Here is an 18276-nt window from a genome sequence, read left to right as displayed (position 1 = left end):
GGGCCGTGGGCGGCGGCGGCTCTTAAAGGGGAGGCTGCGGCGGCGGCGGCGGCGCGCCCCCTGCACCTGCTGTCGCCGGGCATGCGCCTTTGACCTGCCTTCTTCTAATCGCTTGTTCACTTTTCTTGGGTTCCAAGCCCTGGGTTGAGGTCTTCAGAGGCCTTCATGGTTCCATCCTGACATCCTAGCCCTCCTCCTGCCCTGCCCACAACAGTCTGAAAGAACATCCCACGAGGAATAATAGCTATGACTTATTGAGTGCTTACTGTGTGCCAGGCCCTGTGCTAAGAGCTCCACATGCATTATTTCAGTGACCATCCTATAAGGCAGAGGTTATAGTTATTCTCATTTTGAAGATAAGAAAATGGGAAGCTTTAGGGAGGTTCAATAACTTGCCAAGGGTCACAGAACCACAAAGTCATGCTGCTAAGATAGGAACTCAGGAAGTCTACTAAATGGGCTACTTCTCCCAACTGCTATCAAACCCTCCTCCCCCATCACAGGCCGTCAAGACACCCACCCAGGAAGTCCTGAAGTCAAAGGTAGAGGGGCATCTGTCCACCCCACCATCACCAATCACTCCAGTTGGAAAAGGACCTAACCCTGTTCCCAGTCTGATCTGCTTTTTCAGTTTTGTAAGGGAACTGAGCCCTGTGCTCTCAAGGTGGATACCCTGGGGCAGGGGAGTGCCTCCTGGTCAACAGAGGCTGGTAGAGAGGCCTGGGGTCCAGGTAGGAGATGAATCCAGGGGCTCCAATTCCATCCCCATCAGCAAGCACTGGCGGCAGTGGATGCCCTATTTCTGAAGACATTTATATCCAGAATGTAGGCTAGCCTGCCTCCTGATTTTCACCAAAGCAACAAAGCTCCAGCAACCTCTGCAACCCCCCTTCCCCCACTGCTTTCCTTTCCTGTCCCATTTCAAAGCTTCTGCATTCTTTATGTAGAGGTGTAATCCTCTGATGACCATAGCATCAACCCGTGCCCATCCAGGCTGAAAGGACATGCTCAGAACTCTGTATTTCATTTATAGTCCTATTCAAGCTCAGTATCCTTGAACCACACAATGGTCTATTTCCACCCGGATAATTGTATTTCCAGGCTGAAACACTTTGGAAAATGTTTTTCCAACAGGATCCAGAGAAGCAGCTTCTGATGACCCCTCTTGCTATTCTTTACAACTTCCTCTACAAAAGGCCTTTTCTAATTGGAACGTAGTCTGTCCTCACCCTTCAAGCCACTTTAATTTCATACGTGGACAGCCAGGCCTCTTGTTTTGATGAACTTTTGTCACTGATTGCCCAAAACCTTGCTTAGGCCACTTCCCATGGCCTTTTCCCCCCAGACTGTTCAGGAAGGTAGGAACCCAGCTTTCCCATAGAGCATAAACTATGGAAAGCCCATCTTTGCTACTACCCTCTAACTCATGTAGCACCTTCCCTTCATCCCCAAGCCCTCAAACCACAATGACCTAGCACTTCCCTCTCCCAATTGGACACATTCAGGAAGCAAAGAGTAATAATCGGATGCAACAACGTAATGATGATATGAAAATGAACCATCCTCCACTTCCAACCCCATCCTCAACCTGGCCCTGCTTTTTAGAACGGCTGGCACAGGAAGAATTTAGTCCACTACAAACAGATTTGTTAGATTTTTAATAAGAACATGGAAATCCCAATCAGCCCTTCAACAAAATTAAAATACAGAAAGTGAAATTAAAAGTATTCTACAGTAAATGACTTTTATTAAAAAAAAAAAATGTAACTGTGAACATATAAACAAGCCTGCAGGGCACTACAGTACAGCCGGGAAGATAGATACATTTTCCAATGTACCTATGGGCCAATGAATTCCATCATTTTCAAATAAATTCTTAATAAAACTCCACTGAGTTGGAAAGTTTTGCTGAAAATATTTCCGGACAAAAAAACCCCCAAAACAAAAAGCCTCATGTAGGAAAGCAAACTTTCCTTCGCATTTGGAACTATAAGAGGAGTCCCAAGGGAACGCTGGTAATAGATGGAAATGGGTCCTGGAGTCACCAGTGTGTGTATGCGTGGAACACACCAACAGCACAGACATGACAAAGTTCTTTCTCAAGAATGGCTGTTCCCTCAAGATAGGACTGAGATGGGATGGGGAGAAACTAAAAGAATCCTACAAAGCCAATTCTTTAAAATTCTGCTTTGGCTGATTTTTGTGCTATAATGGGCAGTTGATTTCTAAAAATCTTATTTCTTCAAAGAGTTTTATCGAAAGGAAGACTAAATGTAATGTGCCTTTCCTCATAATCCAGGAAAACAACTGTGGTATTTCAAAAGTTCTAAAAATATCTACTTTCATGAAATAGTAACTATTTCACTACAAACCTATTTTTCACTAAATACACACATTTCCTAATCCTGGAGCCCCTTGGGAAAAGCAGTGGATTCCCCCTGGGTCCTTCAAGACTCCACTGTTTACGGGAGAGATGGTGGGGAAAGGCTTCACCCGGCTCCCGGGATGGGGTGTGTCAGAGGTCATGTGCAGAGACACCGTCAGGCTTCCACCAGGGGTGTTTAAGCAATTAGCCCCCACTTGTACCAGTTATGCGATTCCCCCTACCTCCAAACACATTCCCACTTAACTAGGCACAAGAGAAAAAGAAAAGAAAGGTGTGCCCACATTCCTGGTTTCCACGAATCTCAAATCATGAGAATGTGCAGGAAAGCCCAGCGATATTCAGGCAATTCAGAGTCCCAAAAGGCCACAGGATGGGGATGTGGCACCCTTGGCTTGGAGTCTGAAACTGTGTGTGTGAACAGTGCGACTTTCCTGTGTCAACCTTCAGTGTTGAGGCAGCAAAGAAAAGAGTGGCTGGAGAGTTTGTAATACTGACCACACTGGCTCCAAGTGAAGGACCTCTGCTCCAGCAGAGAACCCTGCTGTTCCCTGTATGTGTTGTGAGTGAAAGACCTGCTTCACAGGCGAGTTTGGAATTTCACCACGCCTAAGACCTTGCCAGCTTGGATTCATGAGCCTTGAGGGTGCCAACAGCATCTTTCACTGCGTGATAAATGATGTTCTTCACCTGGAGAGACCAATCAGCACAGTCAGTTTATGGCAGCCACAGACTGTGTTCTGCAAATGAAAATGTATGTCCTACACCGACTAAAAGCCTTCTGATTAGTGAGGAAAGCCCTCAACCAGGACTGCGTGCTTCCTAAGTCAATCCCAAAAGACGATTTACAAGTCACACAAGATATATAGTCTATATTCAAAAAAGAATGATTTCATCATTTGAAAGGCTATGTAATCACCATCCTCTGTATGCTGGGAACTACTGTTAAGCTCTTTATGTGGACTTTCATTTAATCCTTACCATAATACTATGAGGTAGATTCTATTATTATCCCCATTTTACAGATGAGAACTGAGGTTCCATGGTTAAGAATCTTACCTGAGGTCCTGTAGCTAATAAGAATGCACTAAAACAATAGTGGACAGGTAGGATTTATTGGGTATTTTTCCCTTTTGTGCTTATACATATTTTCTAATTTGTCAAAAAGGAACACATATGTGAAGTAAAAGTTATTAAAATAAAGTGAACAGGATAAAGACGGTTTTAAACCAACACTGTGATTATTTCTGAGGAGGTGGAATGGGAAAGAGTACATGGAGGCTTCAATAATGTAGTTGTTGTATATGTATATATTGTATATGTGGTACGTATATGATGCTTTATTTCTTAAGCTGAGTTATGGGCACACAAGCCCCCTTTGCTGTTCTCTATTACATTTTTTGTATTAATTCAATAAATATTTACTGAGTACCTACTATGTGCTAGGGAAAAGCAGTGAATAAAACAGTAAAATCCCTGCCTTCATGGAGCTTAAACAGCTTATGTCCTAGTAGGGATAGAAACAAACATAAAATACATAGTATGTTAGATGGTGAAAAATACTACAGAAAAAAATAAAGCAGTGACAGAGGATTGGGAGGTGACATGTAACAAGTAGAGACCTAATGGAGGTGGGGTCTGAAATATGTATGCCTGAATACTTGCATTATATATCTATAATATCAATGTTATCTATTTATCAATGTGATGGTACTTTGTATAAGAACTTTATGGTTGAAATATTCCATAATTTTGAAAAAGGAACAGCAAAACAGATCAAGGTCAGGGATAAAGGTGATTAAATCTACCAGCAACCAAGAAAAATCTCCAACCTCATGGGTCACTGACCAAAGAAAACACACCTGAGTCACAGGCACGATGGAGGAAAACAGGTCACATGTGAGAGGCTGTAAGAACGCCTGTTCAGATGCTGAAGTTCTGCCTGGGAAATCTTGGTTCCTTATTCTTTTTTTTTTTTTTTTTATGTTATTAAAGCATCCAAGTATATTAACAATGAAATTCTGCCCTTAAAGTTCCAATCCATTTCTGAGCAGAGGAAAACCTAATCTGATTGTCCAGCTTAGATCTACAAGTGGGAAACAACTCTTAGGAACATGGATTACAGTCCCTAGCAGGGCTCTAAGGAATTGAGTTTTCACAAAAGTTTGCTGTGAGAAGCAGCTTCGGGGAAAGAGGTTTAGAACACATTGCCACAGTGCTTTTCCCACCTGACTGAGGAAGTCAGTCTAGTCAGTTACTAACACGGATACACTGTATCTTCCAGAGGCAGAGAAACAGAAGATTGTCACACTGGAAGTGATTAGGTTAAAAGATTCATATTCTCTAAAAGCAAACCTGAAGAGGACTGATTAAATACTTCCTGGAGGGAGGACTCCATACCCCAGACATGGGTCCCTTAATCATCTCTCTGCAGTTATACTGCCCAGGTAATACCCTCAGAAAGCAGAATGTGCCTCCTGTGTATGTAGCCTAGTAGGAGATGAGAAGACAGGGTTGGGGTGGAGGAGTTCTTTACCTGCAGTTTATCCTCATGGTTTGTATGAGTGTTCGAGAGATGCCTGAATTCCTGAGTCAGGCGGAAACAGTGCTTTACATGTTCTGGAGATACAAAGTCTTCTGCTACTTTTATGCAACTGTATAGATTGTGCACCTGGGAGAGGAAAAGTACAGAGGCAAACATCAGGCACTAGAGAGTCAGCAACAGGTGGAAACTGTCCATCATATCGTTTAAAAAAACACTTTAGAAATACTTATGATATTCCATTTTCATAAAGACAACAAATGCAGAAAGACTATAAGTATACATTTATAGATGAAAATGTTAGTATTTGCACAGAAAAGGATCCGGAAAAATATACACCAAACTGTTAACAGTAGGCTACTTTCTGGAGAAGGCAGGACAAGGGGACTGAAAAGGGATATGGCATAGGTAGCTGAACAGAGACTCACCTTTTCTTTAATAGTCTCCCTTATTTAAAAATCTTTAAATGAGCATTTAAAATTACATGGAAGGGGGACTTCCCTGGTGGCGCAGTGGTTAAGAATCCATCTGCCAATGCAGGGGACGCGGATTCGAGCCCTGGTCCGGGAGGATCCCACATGCCGCGGAACAACTGGGCCCGTGAGCCATAACTTCTGAGCCCGCATGCCACAACTACTGAAGCCTGCGTGCCTAGAGCCCGTGCTCCGCAACAAGAGAAGCACCGCAATGAGAAGCTCGTGCACCACAATGAAGAGTAGCCCCCGCTCACCACAACTAGAGAAAGCCCGCGCGCAGCAACAAAAACCCAACGCAGCCAATAAATAAATAAATAAATAAATTTTAAAAATAAATAAAATTACATGGAAGAAAATTAAAAATCAAAAAATAAGTTGCACTTGAAGAGCAATCAGTCTAACCCAGCCATTTATATCTATTGCCAGATTAGCAAGAAACACATATAAGGAAACTATGGGAATTGTGGAGCCAGCCCTACCCCCAAGTTGGAACATACCTGGTGTGGGGCTCCAGCAGGTATGAAGACGGCATCTCCCAGGAACTGAACAATGGCCCAGCCTTGCACACCATATTCCTCATAGAGTCGCTTACGTAGGGTCTGGTCCAAGTACCAACTTTGGTCATGAATTGGATCATGATCAGGGGGATTCTCTTGGCCTTGCTCTTCTCCAACCTGATCATGAAACCATGATCAAAACCCAAAGATGGAAAAATCAATAAATACATAAAGATTATTAACAGGATAAATCCAACTTGCTGCAGTAACATCACTGATGGGCCGAAGTTTCTACTTTATTCAATATCTTCTAAGTGTGGACAGCCCTATGGGGCATTTTGACAGAGGGCACAGGTTTTTAATGCCAAGGGACTCCACATGAGAAACCCTAGGCAGGCTGTCTCAGCATCCCCAGACCCTTCGTCTTTGAGCTGGGAGCCCACCCAGGGACATACCTTTCGGAGCAGCTCCCGGATCTTCTCCGCATCCTTGGCTGCATAGATGTGCCACAAAGCACCGGGTTTCTCCTTTCCATCATGAATCCTTTGCTTTGTCACCTCATCAGCATCTCCCTCATCAATTGTCTTGAGCACCTCTGAAAAGAGCAAAGTGACACTTTTCAATGTAACCAGCCATTTCACTACCTCTGAGTGAAGCAAAATGTCCAATTCAAACAAGTTTAGTCTCTAGTATTCTCTATCTCTCTGGAGTGATATAAGGTAGAATCAAAGAATCAAAACTCACATTGGTCTAAGCTTCCTACACATGGGAAGAGCGACCCTAATCTTCCATACTTAACAGAGACTCAGCATTTTTTGGAGATATAGTGTTCCTTTAAAACATATTTCCTGCTCAAACTGTGTAGCCATATTTTATGTTCAAATTGCAGGTTATTTCCTGCTGTAAGTAGGTGGACTGTATACTTTCTCAAGACCTCTTCAAACTCTAGGATTCTGTGGATTTAAGGCCATGAAGAGTAAAGCTTCTCTGGCAAGTTAAGAGGCTTGGCTTCTAATCCTTGTCTGTTATGACCCTTTAAATGACAGCCTAATGGAAATATGTGCAGATGCGTAGCATCAAAAGCAAATGTGTGGCAGGAAATATACCAAAGTAATGATACTGATTATCCCTGAACTTTGAGATTTTGAGTTTTCTTCTTTAAAATTTTGTTTTCTAAAACTTCCATAATTAACACACATTAATTCTACACCGAGATAGCGGAGAGTGCAATGCAGCAAAATATCACTTTTATGCTTCATCTCTGTGCAAATGACCTGGCTTTATCACCTATTATTACCCCACAGCTGAACTGGGTGATGGACCAAGTAGGCCAGTTTGCCCTTTCTTCTTTATTCCTCTTTGTGATGCTACATACTCAGTGTTAAAGGGCAGCATTCCCAGAGAGGGAATAACTCTGGTCAAAGATACACAAGTACCAGTCTTCTCTGCTGCAATCACCCCTTTGTCTGGGCACCTACTATGCATCATGCCTGGCAGAGAGTTAAGAAAAACCCACTGGCCCTGACTGAGGAGAAAGACACACCATTTTACTCCTGAGGCTAAACCTCACCCTGCTGAAGCACTGGGTTCTAGAAATCGTACCTTCATCATGAGCACCCTCCCCGATGGGGATCCCAACATACACCATCACATTAACTGCATCAGACACATCTAAGTGAAGATTTGTTGTGCCAACTCTTCTGTCCTCTGCTGTTATCAAGCCTGAAGGTAAAAGGAAGATATGCAAGGTGAAAGGGCAATATTCTGTTGTTGTTGTTTTTTTTCTTTTTTGGCCGTGCCGCAAGGCTTGCAGGATCTTAGTTCCCTGACCAGGGACAGGGATTGAACCTGCGCCCTTGGCAGTGAAAGCATGGAGTCCTAACCACTGGACCGCTAGGGAATTCCTGAAAGGGCAATATTCTGAAGAATCCATATAGACCCTACAAGTGAAAACATACTCGAAGATGTTCTTAAATGTGGAACACTGAGAGAATGACGTATATCTATTTATCAATAAATAATTCTCCTTGTCTCTTTTCTAGTGTTTTAAAACTGATTTCGAGCTCAGCTGACACTATCATTAGCTTTGGCCATTGATCCAATTCCACCCTCCTAAATGATCTCTCCTTCAAAAGCAAAACAGATATGGGCATTATGGACACTCAAATGAAGCTTGGCTTTCACAGTGATTTAGGACATTACTGTGACTTCACAAAGAGCTGGTTGGGTAGCATGGTACTCAGACGTGTTCACTCTTATCTTATGAAGTCTCTTAAAAGCTAAGGATCTTTGGTCGTGCCGTGCGGCATGCGGGATCTTAGTTCCCTGACCAGGGTTAGAACCCTCACCCCCTGCAGTGGAAACACAGTGTCTTAACCACTGGACTGCCAGGGAAGTCCCTTGGATGGAACCTTTAAGAGGAAACTTTCTAACTACTGTGTGTGTGTGTATATATATATACACACATACATACATATACAGTACTGGGCCCAAAGGGCTATTATGCAAATCAATGACAAAAGCAAACATATTCTAAACCATCCTGGATACTGTCAACTTCTTCAGCGCCTGTCACTTTGCCCTCTATCATCTCTACACATGATCCTGACTACAAATCTCCCTCTATAGGTGAAATGGAAACAGTAGTGTCCAAAAAGGTCAATTATGGCCTCTCCCTCATACCGTAGGCATTGTACATCTTGGGGCCCAAATCGGGCCTTACAAAGTAGCTGGGTAGCCTAGAGGCTAGATTGAGTCTGCCATCTCGTTTGGTATATTCTGGCAGAGGAAGGTTCTCCATCAGATCTTCAAACCTATAAAAAAAAAGCATGAAAGATGACTTAGCTTGTTATACGGGAAAAAGGAAAAGAGGTGGAGTTCACTTTTCTGTGATTACTTTGTGACAGCTTCAGCAAAGCACAAGTCTCTCAAGACGACTCACTGTAGTTCACTAACCTTGTTGGCATCATGTCCCGAAAATCTTCCCCAGGAGGCCAGTCCTTGAGTTTGAGCACCATTGGCTGCCCATCTTCTGACCTTAATCGCTCTGGAAGACAGAAAGCACTCCTACAAATATCTGCTGGGTTGGCTGCTGCCTGATTCTCCAGTGACTAAAAGGTTTAGAAGACTAAACTCTTATTTTCAGACTTGTAAACCGCCATAATGGATAAGGTGGGCTTTGTTTTCCTCAGCCACTGCTTTAGTACATGATAAATTTTTCCATCTCAAAGTGAAAGTGCTCCACACATCCCATGTGATCATGTGCTTAAGTCCAGGTATGCTCTGGGAGCCATGTGATTGCCATGAGAGCTACCTGGTTGGCACCTGGATAGAATGTTCCTCCTGTTAAGAGGATGTAATTTGTTATTTCAGCGGTAGGGCTGGGCATATAGATGCTTACTTTGCAGTCTGCTTTTACTGAACCAGATATCAAAGCTACTTACTGCATATGATCTCGAAGCCATCCCAGAAATCCCGAACTTTCACATCGGAAATTATAGCACAGTTCCTGCAGTTCACCAAGTCCACATCCTGGTCTCCAAATTCCTGGCTAAAGGCTTCTGGCTTCCAGAGTTCAGACTTGAGTTTTTTATGTACCCCTGATACCAGCACTGGCTGTGGAAACAAAAGTATCTCAATCAGAGCCACTTAGGAAATACTTAGCTCAGGGCTAAGGGACAGAATAGGAGGGTTTCCTGGGGACAACCTCTTCTCCACAATGATTTATTATTCCCTCCCAGTTTCAGAATCTATGGATTTCAACAATGTCAGCTACAGAAAATGAAAACACTTCTACTCTGTTATTACACTTGATTCTCACTGCGGGGGGTGGGGTGGGGGGTGGGGGCACATTCCACAAAAATCACTTCTGCTGCCCTGGTATCTACCACTATTTTGAGGTGAGAGGGTGAAAAGCTGACAAATGCAAACTCTGAGAATACGTCCTCACATCTCGAATAAAAAACTATCCAGACAATTCTACAACCTCCCCCTTCCTCACACCTGCTAATGTATAAAAATCAGGAAGTGTTATCACACTATCACACAGACTTGTATGGTCTTGAAACATTTACCTAGAAGAGTACCACCCACTTCCACCCATTTTTGCCTCACCCCATATCACACTTACGGATTTTCCTCTAAAGGTGTCATTAATGCCAGATCACAACCTCACAGGAATTTCAACTGCCCTTTTAAGAACACAGAGCTACACAGCTGAGAAATAAAAAGATCCACAATGTATTTTTAGGAATCTTCTGACTTTTAAAAATCCAAGAAAACTTGAAGTAGCAAGGCTGTCTACAACAAACTTAGTATATGTCTAAATCTCCTTGGCAAAGTGTCTCCCAGAGAGAATTGAAACTATCCTGGTAGCTATAGTGGGCAGGCAGACAGCCGACCCTGGGATCTGCTTATTCTTGCTTACCTGGCCTTGTTTCCAACACTCCCGGAAGATCTTCCAATTGTTTTTGTTGCTGGGGTCATGGAGACACAGAAGTCTTCCATCACAGAGCCAGGAGTGAGAGGTATGGGGGTCCAGCACATTTAACCCCATCACCATCTCCTTCACTTCCTTTTGGGTATCAGTCAAGTTACAGGCCCGCTTTGCAGCATCTGAGGTTTTCTTATTTTCTACCACTGAGGCAATGATGTGGTCAAGGAAGTTGGGTAGGCTGGCCTTGTTCTTCACTCCCTGCCAGACACAAACCCATCAGGTTAGTATGACTGAGGCACCACCAGTAGAGTATTCAAAAACCATCTCACAGTTATATTCACACGGAGTTCTGATCTACCTGATTAAATTTCATAAAAGTTATTGTAAAGTCTTTTGTAGTCGGAGGGGGGAGCCTATTAAGTCACTATCTTACATTTCCCTAGCCTTCATATTTTGCTTTATATTTATGAAAAAAAAGTACAGAAAGGCCCCCTCTACTGCAGGAGATTTGAGACCTAAGAAATATCTTCGGCATTCAGCCCCGTTTTAAGCATATGCACGTAGACTGCAGGGATCACAAAATGCTGTAACTGAGTGAGAAAGATCATTTATTTTGAGGGTTACACATTTTTTTTGGCCAGCATGCCCAAGGGATATACTTCAATTAAGTAACTGAGGTGACTTATCCAGGCAGTGATTTTTTTTTACCAGGGAGTGTACCCCAATAAACAGTTGTACCAGAGTACCCAAGAGAACTGTATATTCTGAAAGCAGTCTTCTACTCCCCAATCCGTCCCCTACCAAGAATCTCTCATTTGTTTCAGCTGGCGGGAAAGCTCAGGCCCAGAGATGAAAGGTCACAGAAGTGAAGGAAGGGGAGGGCTTTTGTAAACTTGATAACACAATGTCTGAAGTATCACTAATCATGATCTCTACAGAGTATATGTAATCATATAACATCCTGGGAAAATTTAAAAAGAAAAAGGAGAACTGGGAGTTGGAGCAGTACAAATAAGACAGAGCTCAAAGTAATTTTTTTGGTCATTTATCCAAAAGAGAAACAAATAACTCACATTGTACAAGGCTCAACCACCCACAGTTCATCAAATTTCAGTCATTAGTCATAAAATAGAATGAGAAACATATTTGTATACTTGTTTGAAATGATCTCTGAAATATATAAACTGAAAATACAAAAGCAATGTATAAAAACATCTGTGTAAAAAGGGGGGGGGAACTATATACATATTTTATTATCACTGAAAGGACAATCATGAAACAATGGTCACCTACAAAAAGGGAGGCAACAGTGGGAAGGAGACTTTTCACTGTATTTTTTTTTTTTTTTTTTACTTTTTTTAAAAAAGAATTTCACTTTATTTATTTATTTTTTGGCTGTGTTGGGTTTTCGTTTCTGTGCGAGGGCTTTCTCTAGTTGTGGCAAGCGGGGGCTACTCTTCATCGCGGTGCGCGGGCCTCTCACTATCACAGCCTCTCGTTGCGGAGCACAGGCTCCAGAGGCGCAAGCTCAGTAGTTGTGGCTCACGGGCTTAGTTGCTCCGTGGCATGTGGGATCTTCCCAGACCAGGGCTCGAACCCGTGTCCCCTGCAGTGGCAGGCAGATTCTTAACCACTGCGCCACCAGGGAAGCCCTCACTGTATTTTTAAAATTTAAATTTTGTACGTTTTGAATTTATTAGTTCAGTAAATGCTTACTAAATACTTATGTATCAAACATTGTGCCACTAAGGATATAGTAGTGAATAAAACAGACAAAAATGGGGAATTCCCAGGCAGTCTAGTGGTTAGGACTCTGCTTCCACTGCTGGGGACCTGGGTTTGATCCCTGGTTGGGGAACTAAGATCCTGAAAGCTGTGCAGCACAAAAAAGCCAAAAAAAAACAAAAAAACAGACAAAAATGCCTTTAAGTGGAGGTGAAGCAGAAAATAAATAAAACACAGCAAGTCAGATGGTAATAAGTGCTATGGAAAAAGTAAGTGCAGGGCTTCCTTGGTGGCTCACCAGTTAAGAATCTGCCTGCCAATGCAGGGGACACGGGTTTGAGCCCTGGTATGGGAAGATCCCACATGCCACGGAGCAACTAAGCCCGTGTGCCATAACTACTGAGCCTGCGCTCTAGAACCCGTGAGCCACAACTACTGAGCCCAGGTGCCACAACTACTGAAGCCCACGTGCCTAGAGCCCGTGCTCTGCAACAAGAGAAGCCACTGCAATGAGAAGCCTGCGCACCGCAAGGAGGAGTAGCCCCCACTCGCTGCAACTAGAGAAAGCCCGCGCGCAGCAACGAAGACCCAACGCAGCCAAAAATAAATTAATTAATTAATTAAAAAAAAAAGTGCAGAGGTAACAGATATGAGTGGAGGATGGGAGTAGAATGGACTTTTAAAAAGGGTGATCTAAGAAGAAGGCTTACTGAAGATGTGACATTTCAGGAGGGAGGAGAGGAAGTTGATTAAGAAGCAGGCCATGTTGTGACATGGAAAAGAGAGTTCTCGGTGGAGAAAAAGACAAGTGCAAAGGCTCTGAAGAGAGAGCATGCCTGCCCATGTTCAAGAAACAGCAAGAAGGTGGGTGTGGCCAGAGCAGAGTGAACAAGAGGGAGAGTGGTAGGTGAAGTCAGGGAAGTGAGGGGAAGAGAGGGCTGGAACATTATAGTCCACTGAAAGGACTCTGCTTTTATTATGAAATTGGAAGCCCTTGAAAGATTTTAGGCAGAGGTGATAAGATGTGACATATCTTAAAAGGACCACTCTAGCTGCTCTGTGTAGAAAGGGAAGAAATACAGAGGACCTGTAAGGAGTTTACTACAAAAATTCAGGCAAGAGAGGATGTTGACTCAGACTAGAGAGGAAGCAGTGGAGCTGATGAGAAATGGGTGCACTCTGAATACATTCTGATAATCAAACTGAAAGGTTATGCTAACAGATTAGATACGAAATGTGAGAGGGGAGTCCCAAAAGACTCCAAGATTTTTGGCCAAGCAATTGGAAGCCACTGACCAAGAGAAGCAAAAAATAAAGGAAATGCAGGCTCACAGGCAGAAGAACAGGAGTGTGGTTTTAGAGGTGTTAGGTTTGAAGCGTCTATTAGATACCCAAGAGGGTACAATATGAATGTACTGCCTACGTTTAAAAAAAATTTAATGTCTGTTATTGTCAAGAAAATAAAGTGATTTCTGCTGATGATTGAAAAACTTCAGTCTCAATTTCTACTGACTTCCTAACATGGCACAAAAGGTTTACTACTTAAAAGGATCTCAAACATTCCCAAAACTTAATATAAAGAAAGATCTTGTCAGCTGGCCTGATAATGTGAAGGACACAAGTCAGTCATATACCCTCTAACCCAGTTATCAGATCTCTGATGGTTCTTTCATGGAAAAGCAGCAAAGGCTAGAGTTGTAGAGAGGACACTTACTGCTGAGGATGTAGAGAAGACCGGGGGGAAGGGTATGCCTGTGTCCAAGGGGGTTTGAGGAAGCTTTCCGGGCCCGGAGTGGAGGAGGTCTCGAAGGCTAGAGCCTTCAGTTTTGTTGTTGGAGGCAGTGGGACCCAGTAACAGACTGTTAAAAAGCTTTGGAGTCAACGGAGAGACCTTTGCAGTGGAGTTGAATGAGTCCAGCCCAAAGGGTGAATGAGACTCTTTACTGAGCACCGACCTCAGGGACCCTGCTTCTGTAAGAACATAACCAGGAATAGCATTAGGCACAAGGAATACCCAGCAGGCAACTGACTCCTAAAAATCAGCCAAGTGGGAAAGAGGAAAGACTTTCCCCTCCCTTGCCCCCCAAACTACGTACGGTTTGTCTGGGCCAAGCCTGATGAGCTATGACTATGGCAGGTCTCATGGCCAAGGAGAAGCTCTCCTACTTCTTCCTTTCTTTTCCAGACCTGGATTTCAAACTTCCTTTTGTTCCCATCCATCTTTCGTCTCCCTCACTTTCTAAGACAGTGTTTCTTCAAGTGGGTCTCCAGAATACTTGTATTAGAATTACCTGGAGTGCTTGTTAAAAATGGAGATTCTTGGTCTTACTCCAAGAGATTTTCACTTAATAGTTCTGGTGGGGCACAGGAATCTGCATTTTTAACGATTCCCCAGGTGATTCTTGTGCCCACTGAAAAACAAGTCTAGCCCTCCTGGCTAGTAATACTGGCTATCAGGGCCATTTGGGAAGCTTGTTAAAAATCTTATATCGATTCTGACTAAAGAGGTTTGGGGTAGAACCCAGGCATGTGCCTTTTTTAAAAAGCTCCACTTCTAGAAAGAAGTGGAAAGAGATTCCCTCATTTTACATGATCAGCCAGAGAAAGCAAGTGGCATGTTTCAAAAATGTGGATGGTAATGTGTGAGTCTGAAGAATCCCAGAATAACTCAAGTGTTCCACCCACAGGCAGGGCAGAGGCTTGTGTTAATCTCACCTTTTGTTTCTTCCTTAGCCTTCTGAGTTGCTAAATCCGCCAACCAGTGCAGGGCAGAGGAAGGTGGGCCTGTGTCAGGGCAAGGGGGCCTGATGGCTTTTAGCTCACTATTGCTATTTGACGCCGAACTGTCTGCTTTCAGAGGCTCGTCAGATCTGATGTCAGTACTGTCGGCTTTGGCAACATGGTCAGTCTCTGGTTGTGTTACCGACGCAGTTCCTCCTCCACCTGAGAAGGTGGTTTCATTTCCAGAAGAGGCACTAGGGTTTATGCTAGGAAGCTATAGCACAGAACGCCAACATGGTTAAAGTGTTGTCCTTGTGTAGAAAAAATACAATGCAAATAGTAACGACAGCTGACACTAAACAGGTCTGGGAAAGCAACTGTCCCATAAACTGCTATTTCACTCATTCATTAATTTAACATATGTTTGTTGAGTCCTACAATGTGACAGAAACTATGCTAGGTTCTGTGGAAAGAGCAGTGAACAAGACTTGAAAATAAAACAGCGTTTTTGTTTGGCATGCCCGAGGCTCAAATTCTGCACTGGCAAATTGGTGATTAGAACTTGACCGCATAGAGCTGTTCCGAGGATTAAATGAGATAGTACTGATATATGCAAAGAGCTCAGCATAGTGTCTGGCACACATAAATGCTCAATAAAATGGTTATTATTCTATTATTGAATTTTCCAGATGATTTGCTCTAATATGTCAACTCTACTGAAAAGATATTTTGAGATCTCTCAGCATTAATCCCTGTACCTCTTATTGATCATGTGTAGCATTCCTGGAAAGCCCTCCGAATGTAAGAGGTATGTGTGCGTTTTTTTTCTTTTTTTTTAAATAGCCTCTTATTCAAAATAGTCACCATCACACCAGAATGACCTCCACCTCTGACAGAGCAATGAGAAAATCACTGCCTCTCTGTGAAGGCTTAGGACTGCTTTCAGGGTAGAATGATCCCAGATCAGCAGGCTAATATTCATATTTCTCAGTACCTAACATGACAAGGCAGTGACCATGCACACGATAGGAATGTATTCCTAGTGATCTTTTCTGTACTCTTCACCTACGCAAGGAACCTGAGGTACAAATCTTGACAAGATGCAAAGAATCTCTTTGTGCTATTTATCAAACAAGCCTGAATTGGTTTTAGAAACTCATGAAGAGAAACTCATACCAGTCAGGGGGAATTTAAATCCCTGGAGTAACTTCTGGGGCTCTCTTTAGACAGGCCTCCCCATCCCCTAGTTCCCCAGGAATCTGACAGTAGCCTGGGACAACAGAGGTGAAAATGAGGCACTTCCTGGTACAAAGAACTTGAGTTTCTCTCAGTTGTACCTATACACACCACTTTACCTGTGACATCCCATTAGTGACAGCAGGTCTCAACACAGATTTGTTCTGCCGGCTAATACAAGGGCAGTTTGCTTTAATTCCCCACTTGCCCCGGGCAGCATGTACCATGTCTCCAATATTGTAAAGAGCTGGAAAAAAAATAACAATTAACCTTAGAATAATTGTATGTGTCAGGTATTGTGCTAAAGACCTTATTTACATTATCTCTCTCAAGCTTTACCACATTTCAGTGAGGTAGCAGCTTGTACCCTCAATTTTTGATGATGAAACTGAGACTCAGAGAAGTTAGGTTATTTGCTTAAGTACATAAAGTTGGTAAATGAAAGTACCGAGACTTTAACCCAGGTCTATGTAGCACTAAAGTTCTGTGCACGCTTAACCACTAAGCTACACTCCCTCCCTCCTCTAGTAAACGTTAACAAGGTGTCCTTCAGCAGAAACTCTAGGGGTAGATTCCCTATTGTTCAAGCGTATGTAAACATTTTGAATTGTATACTTGAGATTTACTGTAAGTTATACCTAAAAAAAAAATAGACCAATGTAAACTTTACACAAACATTTAACCAATGCTTAGATCAGCAGGGAGCAGGCATCTGACCACTGCACTCAGGGAGGTCTTCTGCTCTGATGCACTGGGTTATAAAGATCCAGGGGGTGGCTCCCCAAAGTGGAGAAGAATATAGGCAGAGGATTCACCAACTTCAGTGTGTGTATGTTAATGGAAGTGTGGAAGCTGGAAACAGACTATCTGGAGGAATCAATGAAGTAAGCTGCCACATGACCATTCATTCCTACTGTTAAGCTGCCTTCTTCATGGATTCAAGAGCTTTGATTAGCTTCAGCTGGATTTTTATAAACCTAGAACCAAAGGTCTTTCTGGAAGCCAGGGGACTGGCTTTTTCTTTCTTTCTTTTTTTTTTTTGCTGGGCCACACGGCTTGTGAGATCTTAGTTCCCCGACCAGGGACTGAACCCGGGCCCTCGGCAGTGAGAGCACAGCGTCCTAACCACTGGACCACCAGGGAATTCCCGGACTGACTTTTTCTATTCTGGTCCTGCCGACCATAGGAATGTAAAATGACATCTGAAAAGCAACCAACCCCTCCACCCAGAAAGGTGAGGCAAAGTGGGTGCAGTGGCTGCATACAATCTAACATTTCTGAAGATTCAAATTCTCAGGGAAATCTAGTGAGGCTTAAAAAGAGTCAAGCTGAGATAAACCATTTTACCAAATATTATGGTGTGTAAATTATAGCTCAATTAAAAACATCTTTTTTCCCCCACCAAATCTAAAAAAGGAATTCCTTTACCTGTGCCAGGGATGATCTGTGTGGGCATGAGATTCTCTGGTTCATGGGACTGTCCCTTTGCACACTTCAACCAGGAGAAAACCTCTTCATCACCTATCTCTTCTGTCTCTGAAACAGAAATGAAATGACTTTACTTATTTTATGAGGGTCACAAGATGTATCTCTATCAGTAAGTCAGAGTTTCAGACTTTATAGGCCAATTTTTTCATGGGTCAAAGAAGATAACAGCTAACTTTTAAAAATACTGCTACACTGAGGTGCAATTTACATAAAATTAATTCAACAATTTAAAGTGTACACTTCAATGAATTTAGACAAATGTATATAGTTGTAGAAACAGTACTACATTCAGGATTTAGAACTTTTCTATCCCTTCCTGAAGTTCCCTTCAGCCCTTTACAGTCAATACCCTTTCCTCAACCCCTGGCCACCAACGACCAACTTTCTAACACTAAAGTTTTGCTTCTTCTAGAATTTCATATCACTGGAAACATATGGCATGTCATTTGTCATTTGTGTTGGGCTTCTTTCATTTAGCAGTGATTTTGAGATTCATCCATATTGTTGGATTTATCAGTAATTCATATCTTTTTATGTCTGAGTGCTGTTCCATAGTATGGATGTACCTTATTGTGTTTACCCACTTACCAGCTGGTAAATAGTTGGATTGTTTCCCATTATTGGCTATTATGAATAAAGTGCTACAAACATTCAAGTACAAGCCTTTGTGTGGACATATTTTCATTTCTCTTGGAAATACCTAGAAGTGGAATGCTAGTTTATGTCTAAATTTATAAAGAAATGGCTATACTGTTTTCCAAAGTGATGGTACC

General features: G+C 42.7%; 1 protein-coding gene across 2 annotated transcripts in view; it reads right to left on the bottom strand.

Annotated features, from left to right (window-relative positions):
• Positions 1–1643: 1643 nt before the first annotated feature.
• The window catches only part of KDM3B (lysine demethylase 3B), a 61078-nt gene continuing 44445 nt past the window's right edge, over positions 1644–18276 (bottom strand). For both annotated transcript variants that reach the window (XM_036847151.1, XM_036847153.1), the window contains 13 exons: positions 17444–17551; positions 16135–16262; positions 14774–15053; positions 13773–14029; positions 10325–10591; positions 9342–9513; positions 8854–8944; positions 8581–8711; positions 7501–7620; positions 6354–6493; positions 5899–6075; positions 4920–5054; positions 1644–3073 (listed from right to left, as the gene is read on the bottom strand). In XM_036847151.1, the coding sequence (XP_036703046.1) occupies positions 2993–3073; positions 4920–5054; positions 5899–6075; positions 6354–6493; positions 7501–7620; positions 8581–8711; positions 8854–8944; positions 9342–9513; positions 10325–10591; positions 13773–14029; positions 14774–15053; positions 16135–16262; positions 17444–17551 (2087 nt within the window). In that variant the 3' untranslated portion in view covers positions 1644–2992. The remainder of the gene's footprint in view (positions 3074–4919; positions 5055–5898; positions 6076–6353; positions 6494–7500; positions 7621–8580; positions 8712–8853; positions 8945–9341; positions 9514–10324; positions 10592–13772; positions 14030–14773; positions 15054–16134; positions 16263–17443; positions 17552–18276) is intronic.

The sequence above is a fragment of the Balaenoptera musculus genome, chromosome 3 (genome assembly GCF_009873245.2).
Source record: "Balaenoptera musculus isolate JJ_BM4_2016_0621 chromosome 3, mBalMus1.pri.v3, whole genome shotgun sequence".
In the NCBI taxonomy this organism is placed as follows: domain Eukaryota; kingdom Metazoa; phylum Chordata; class Mammalia; order Artiodactyla; family Balaenopteridae; genus Balaenoptera; species Balaenoptera musculus.
The sequence above is the reverse complement of the archived record's forward strand: the minus strand, read 5'-3'. Positions and strand labels throughout refer to the sequence as shown.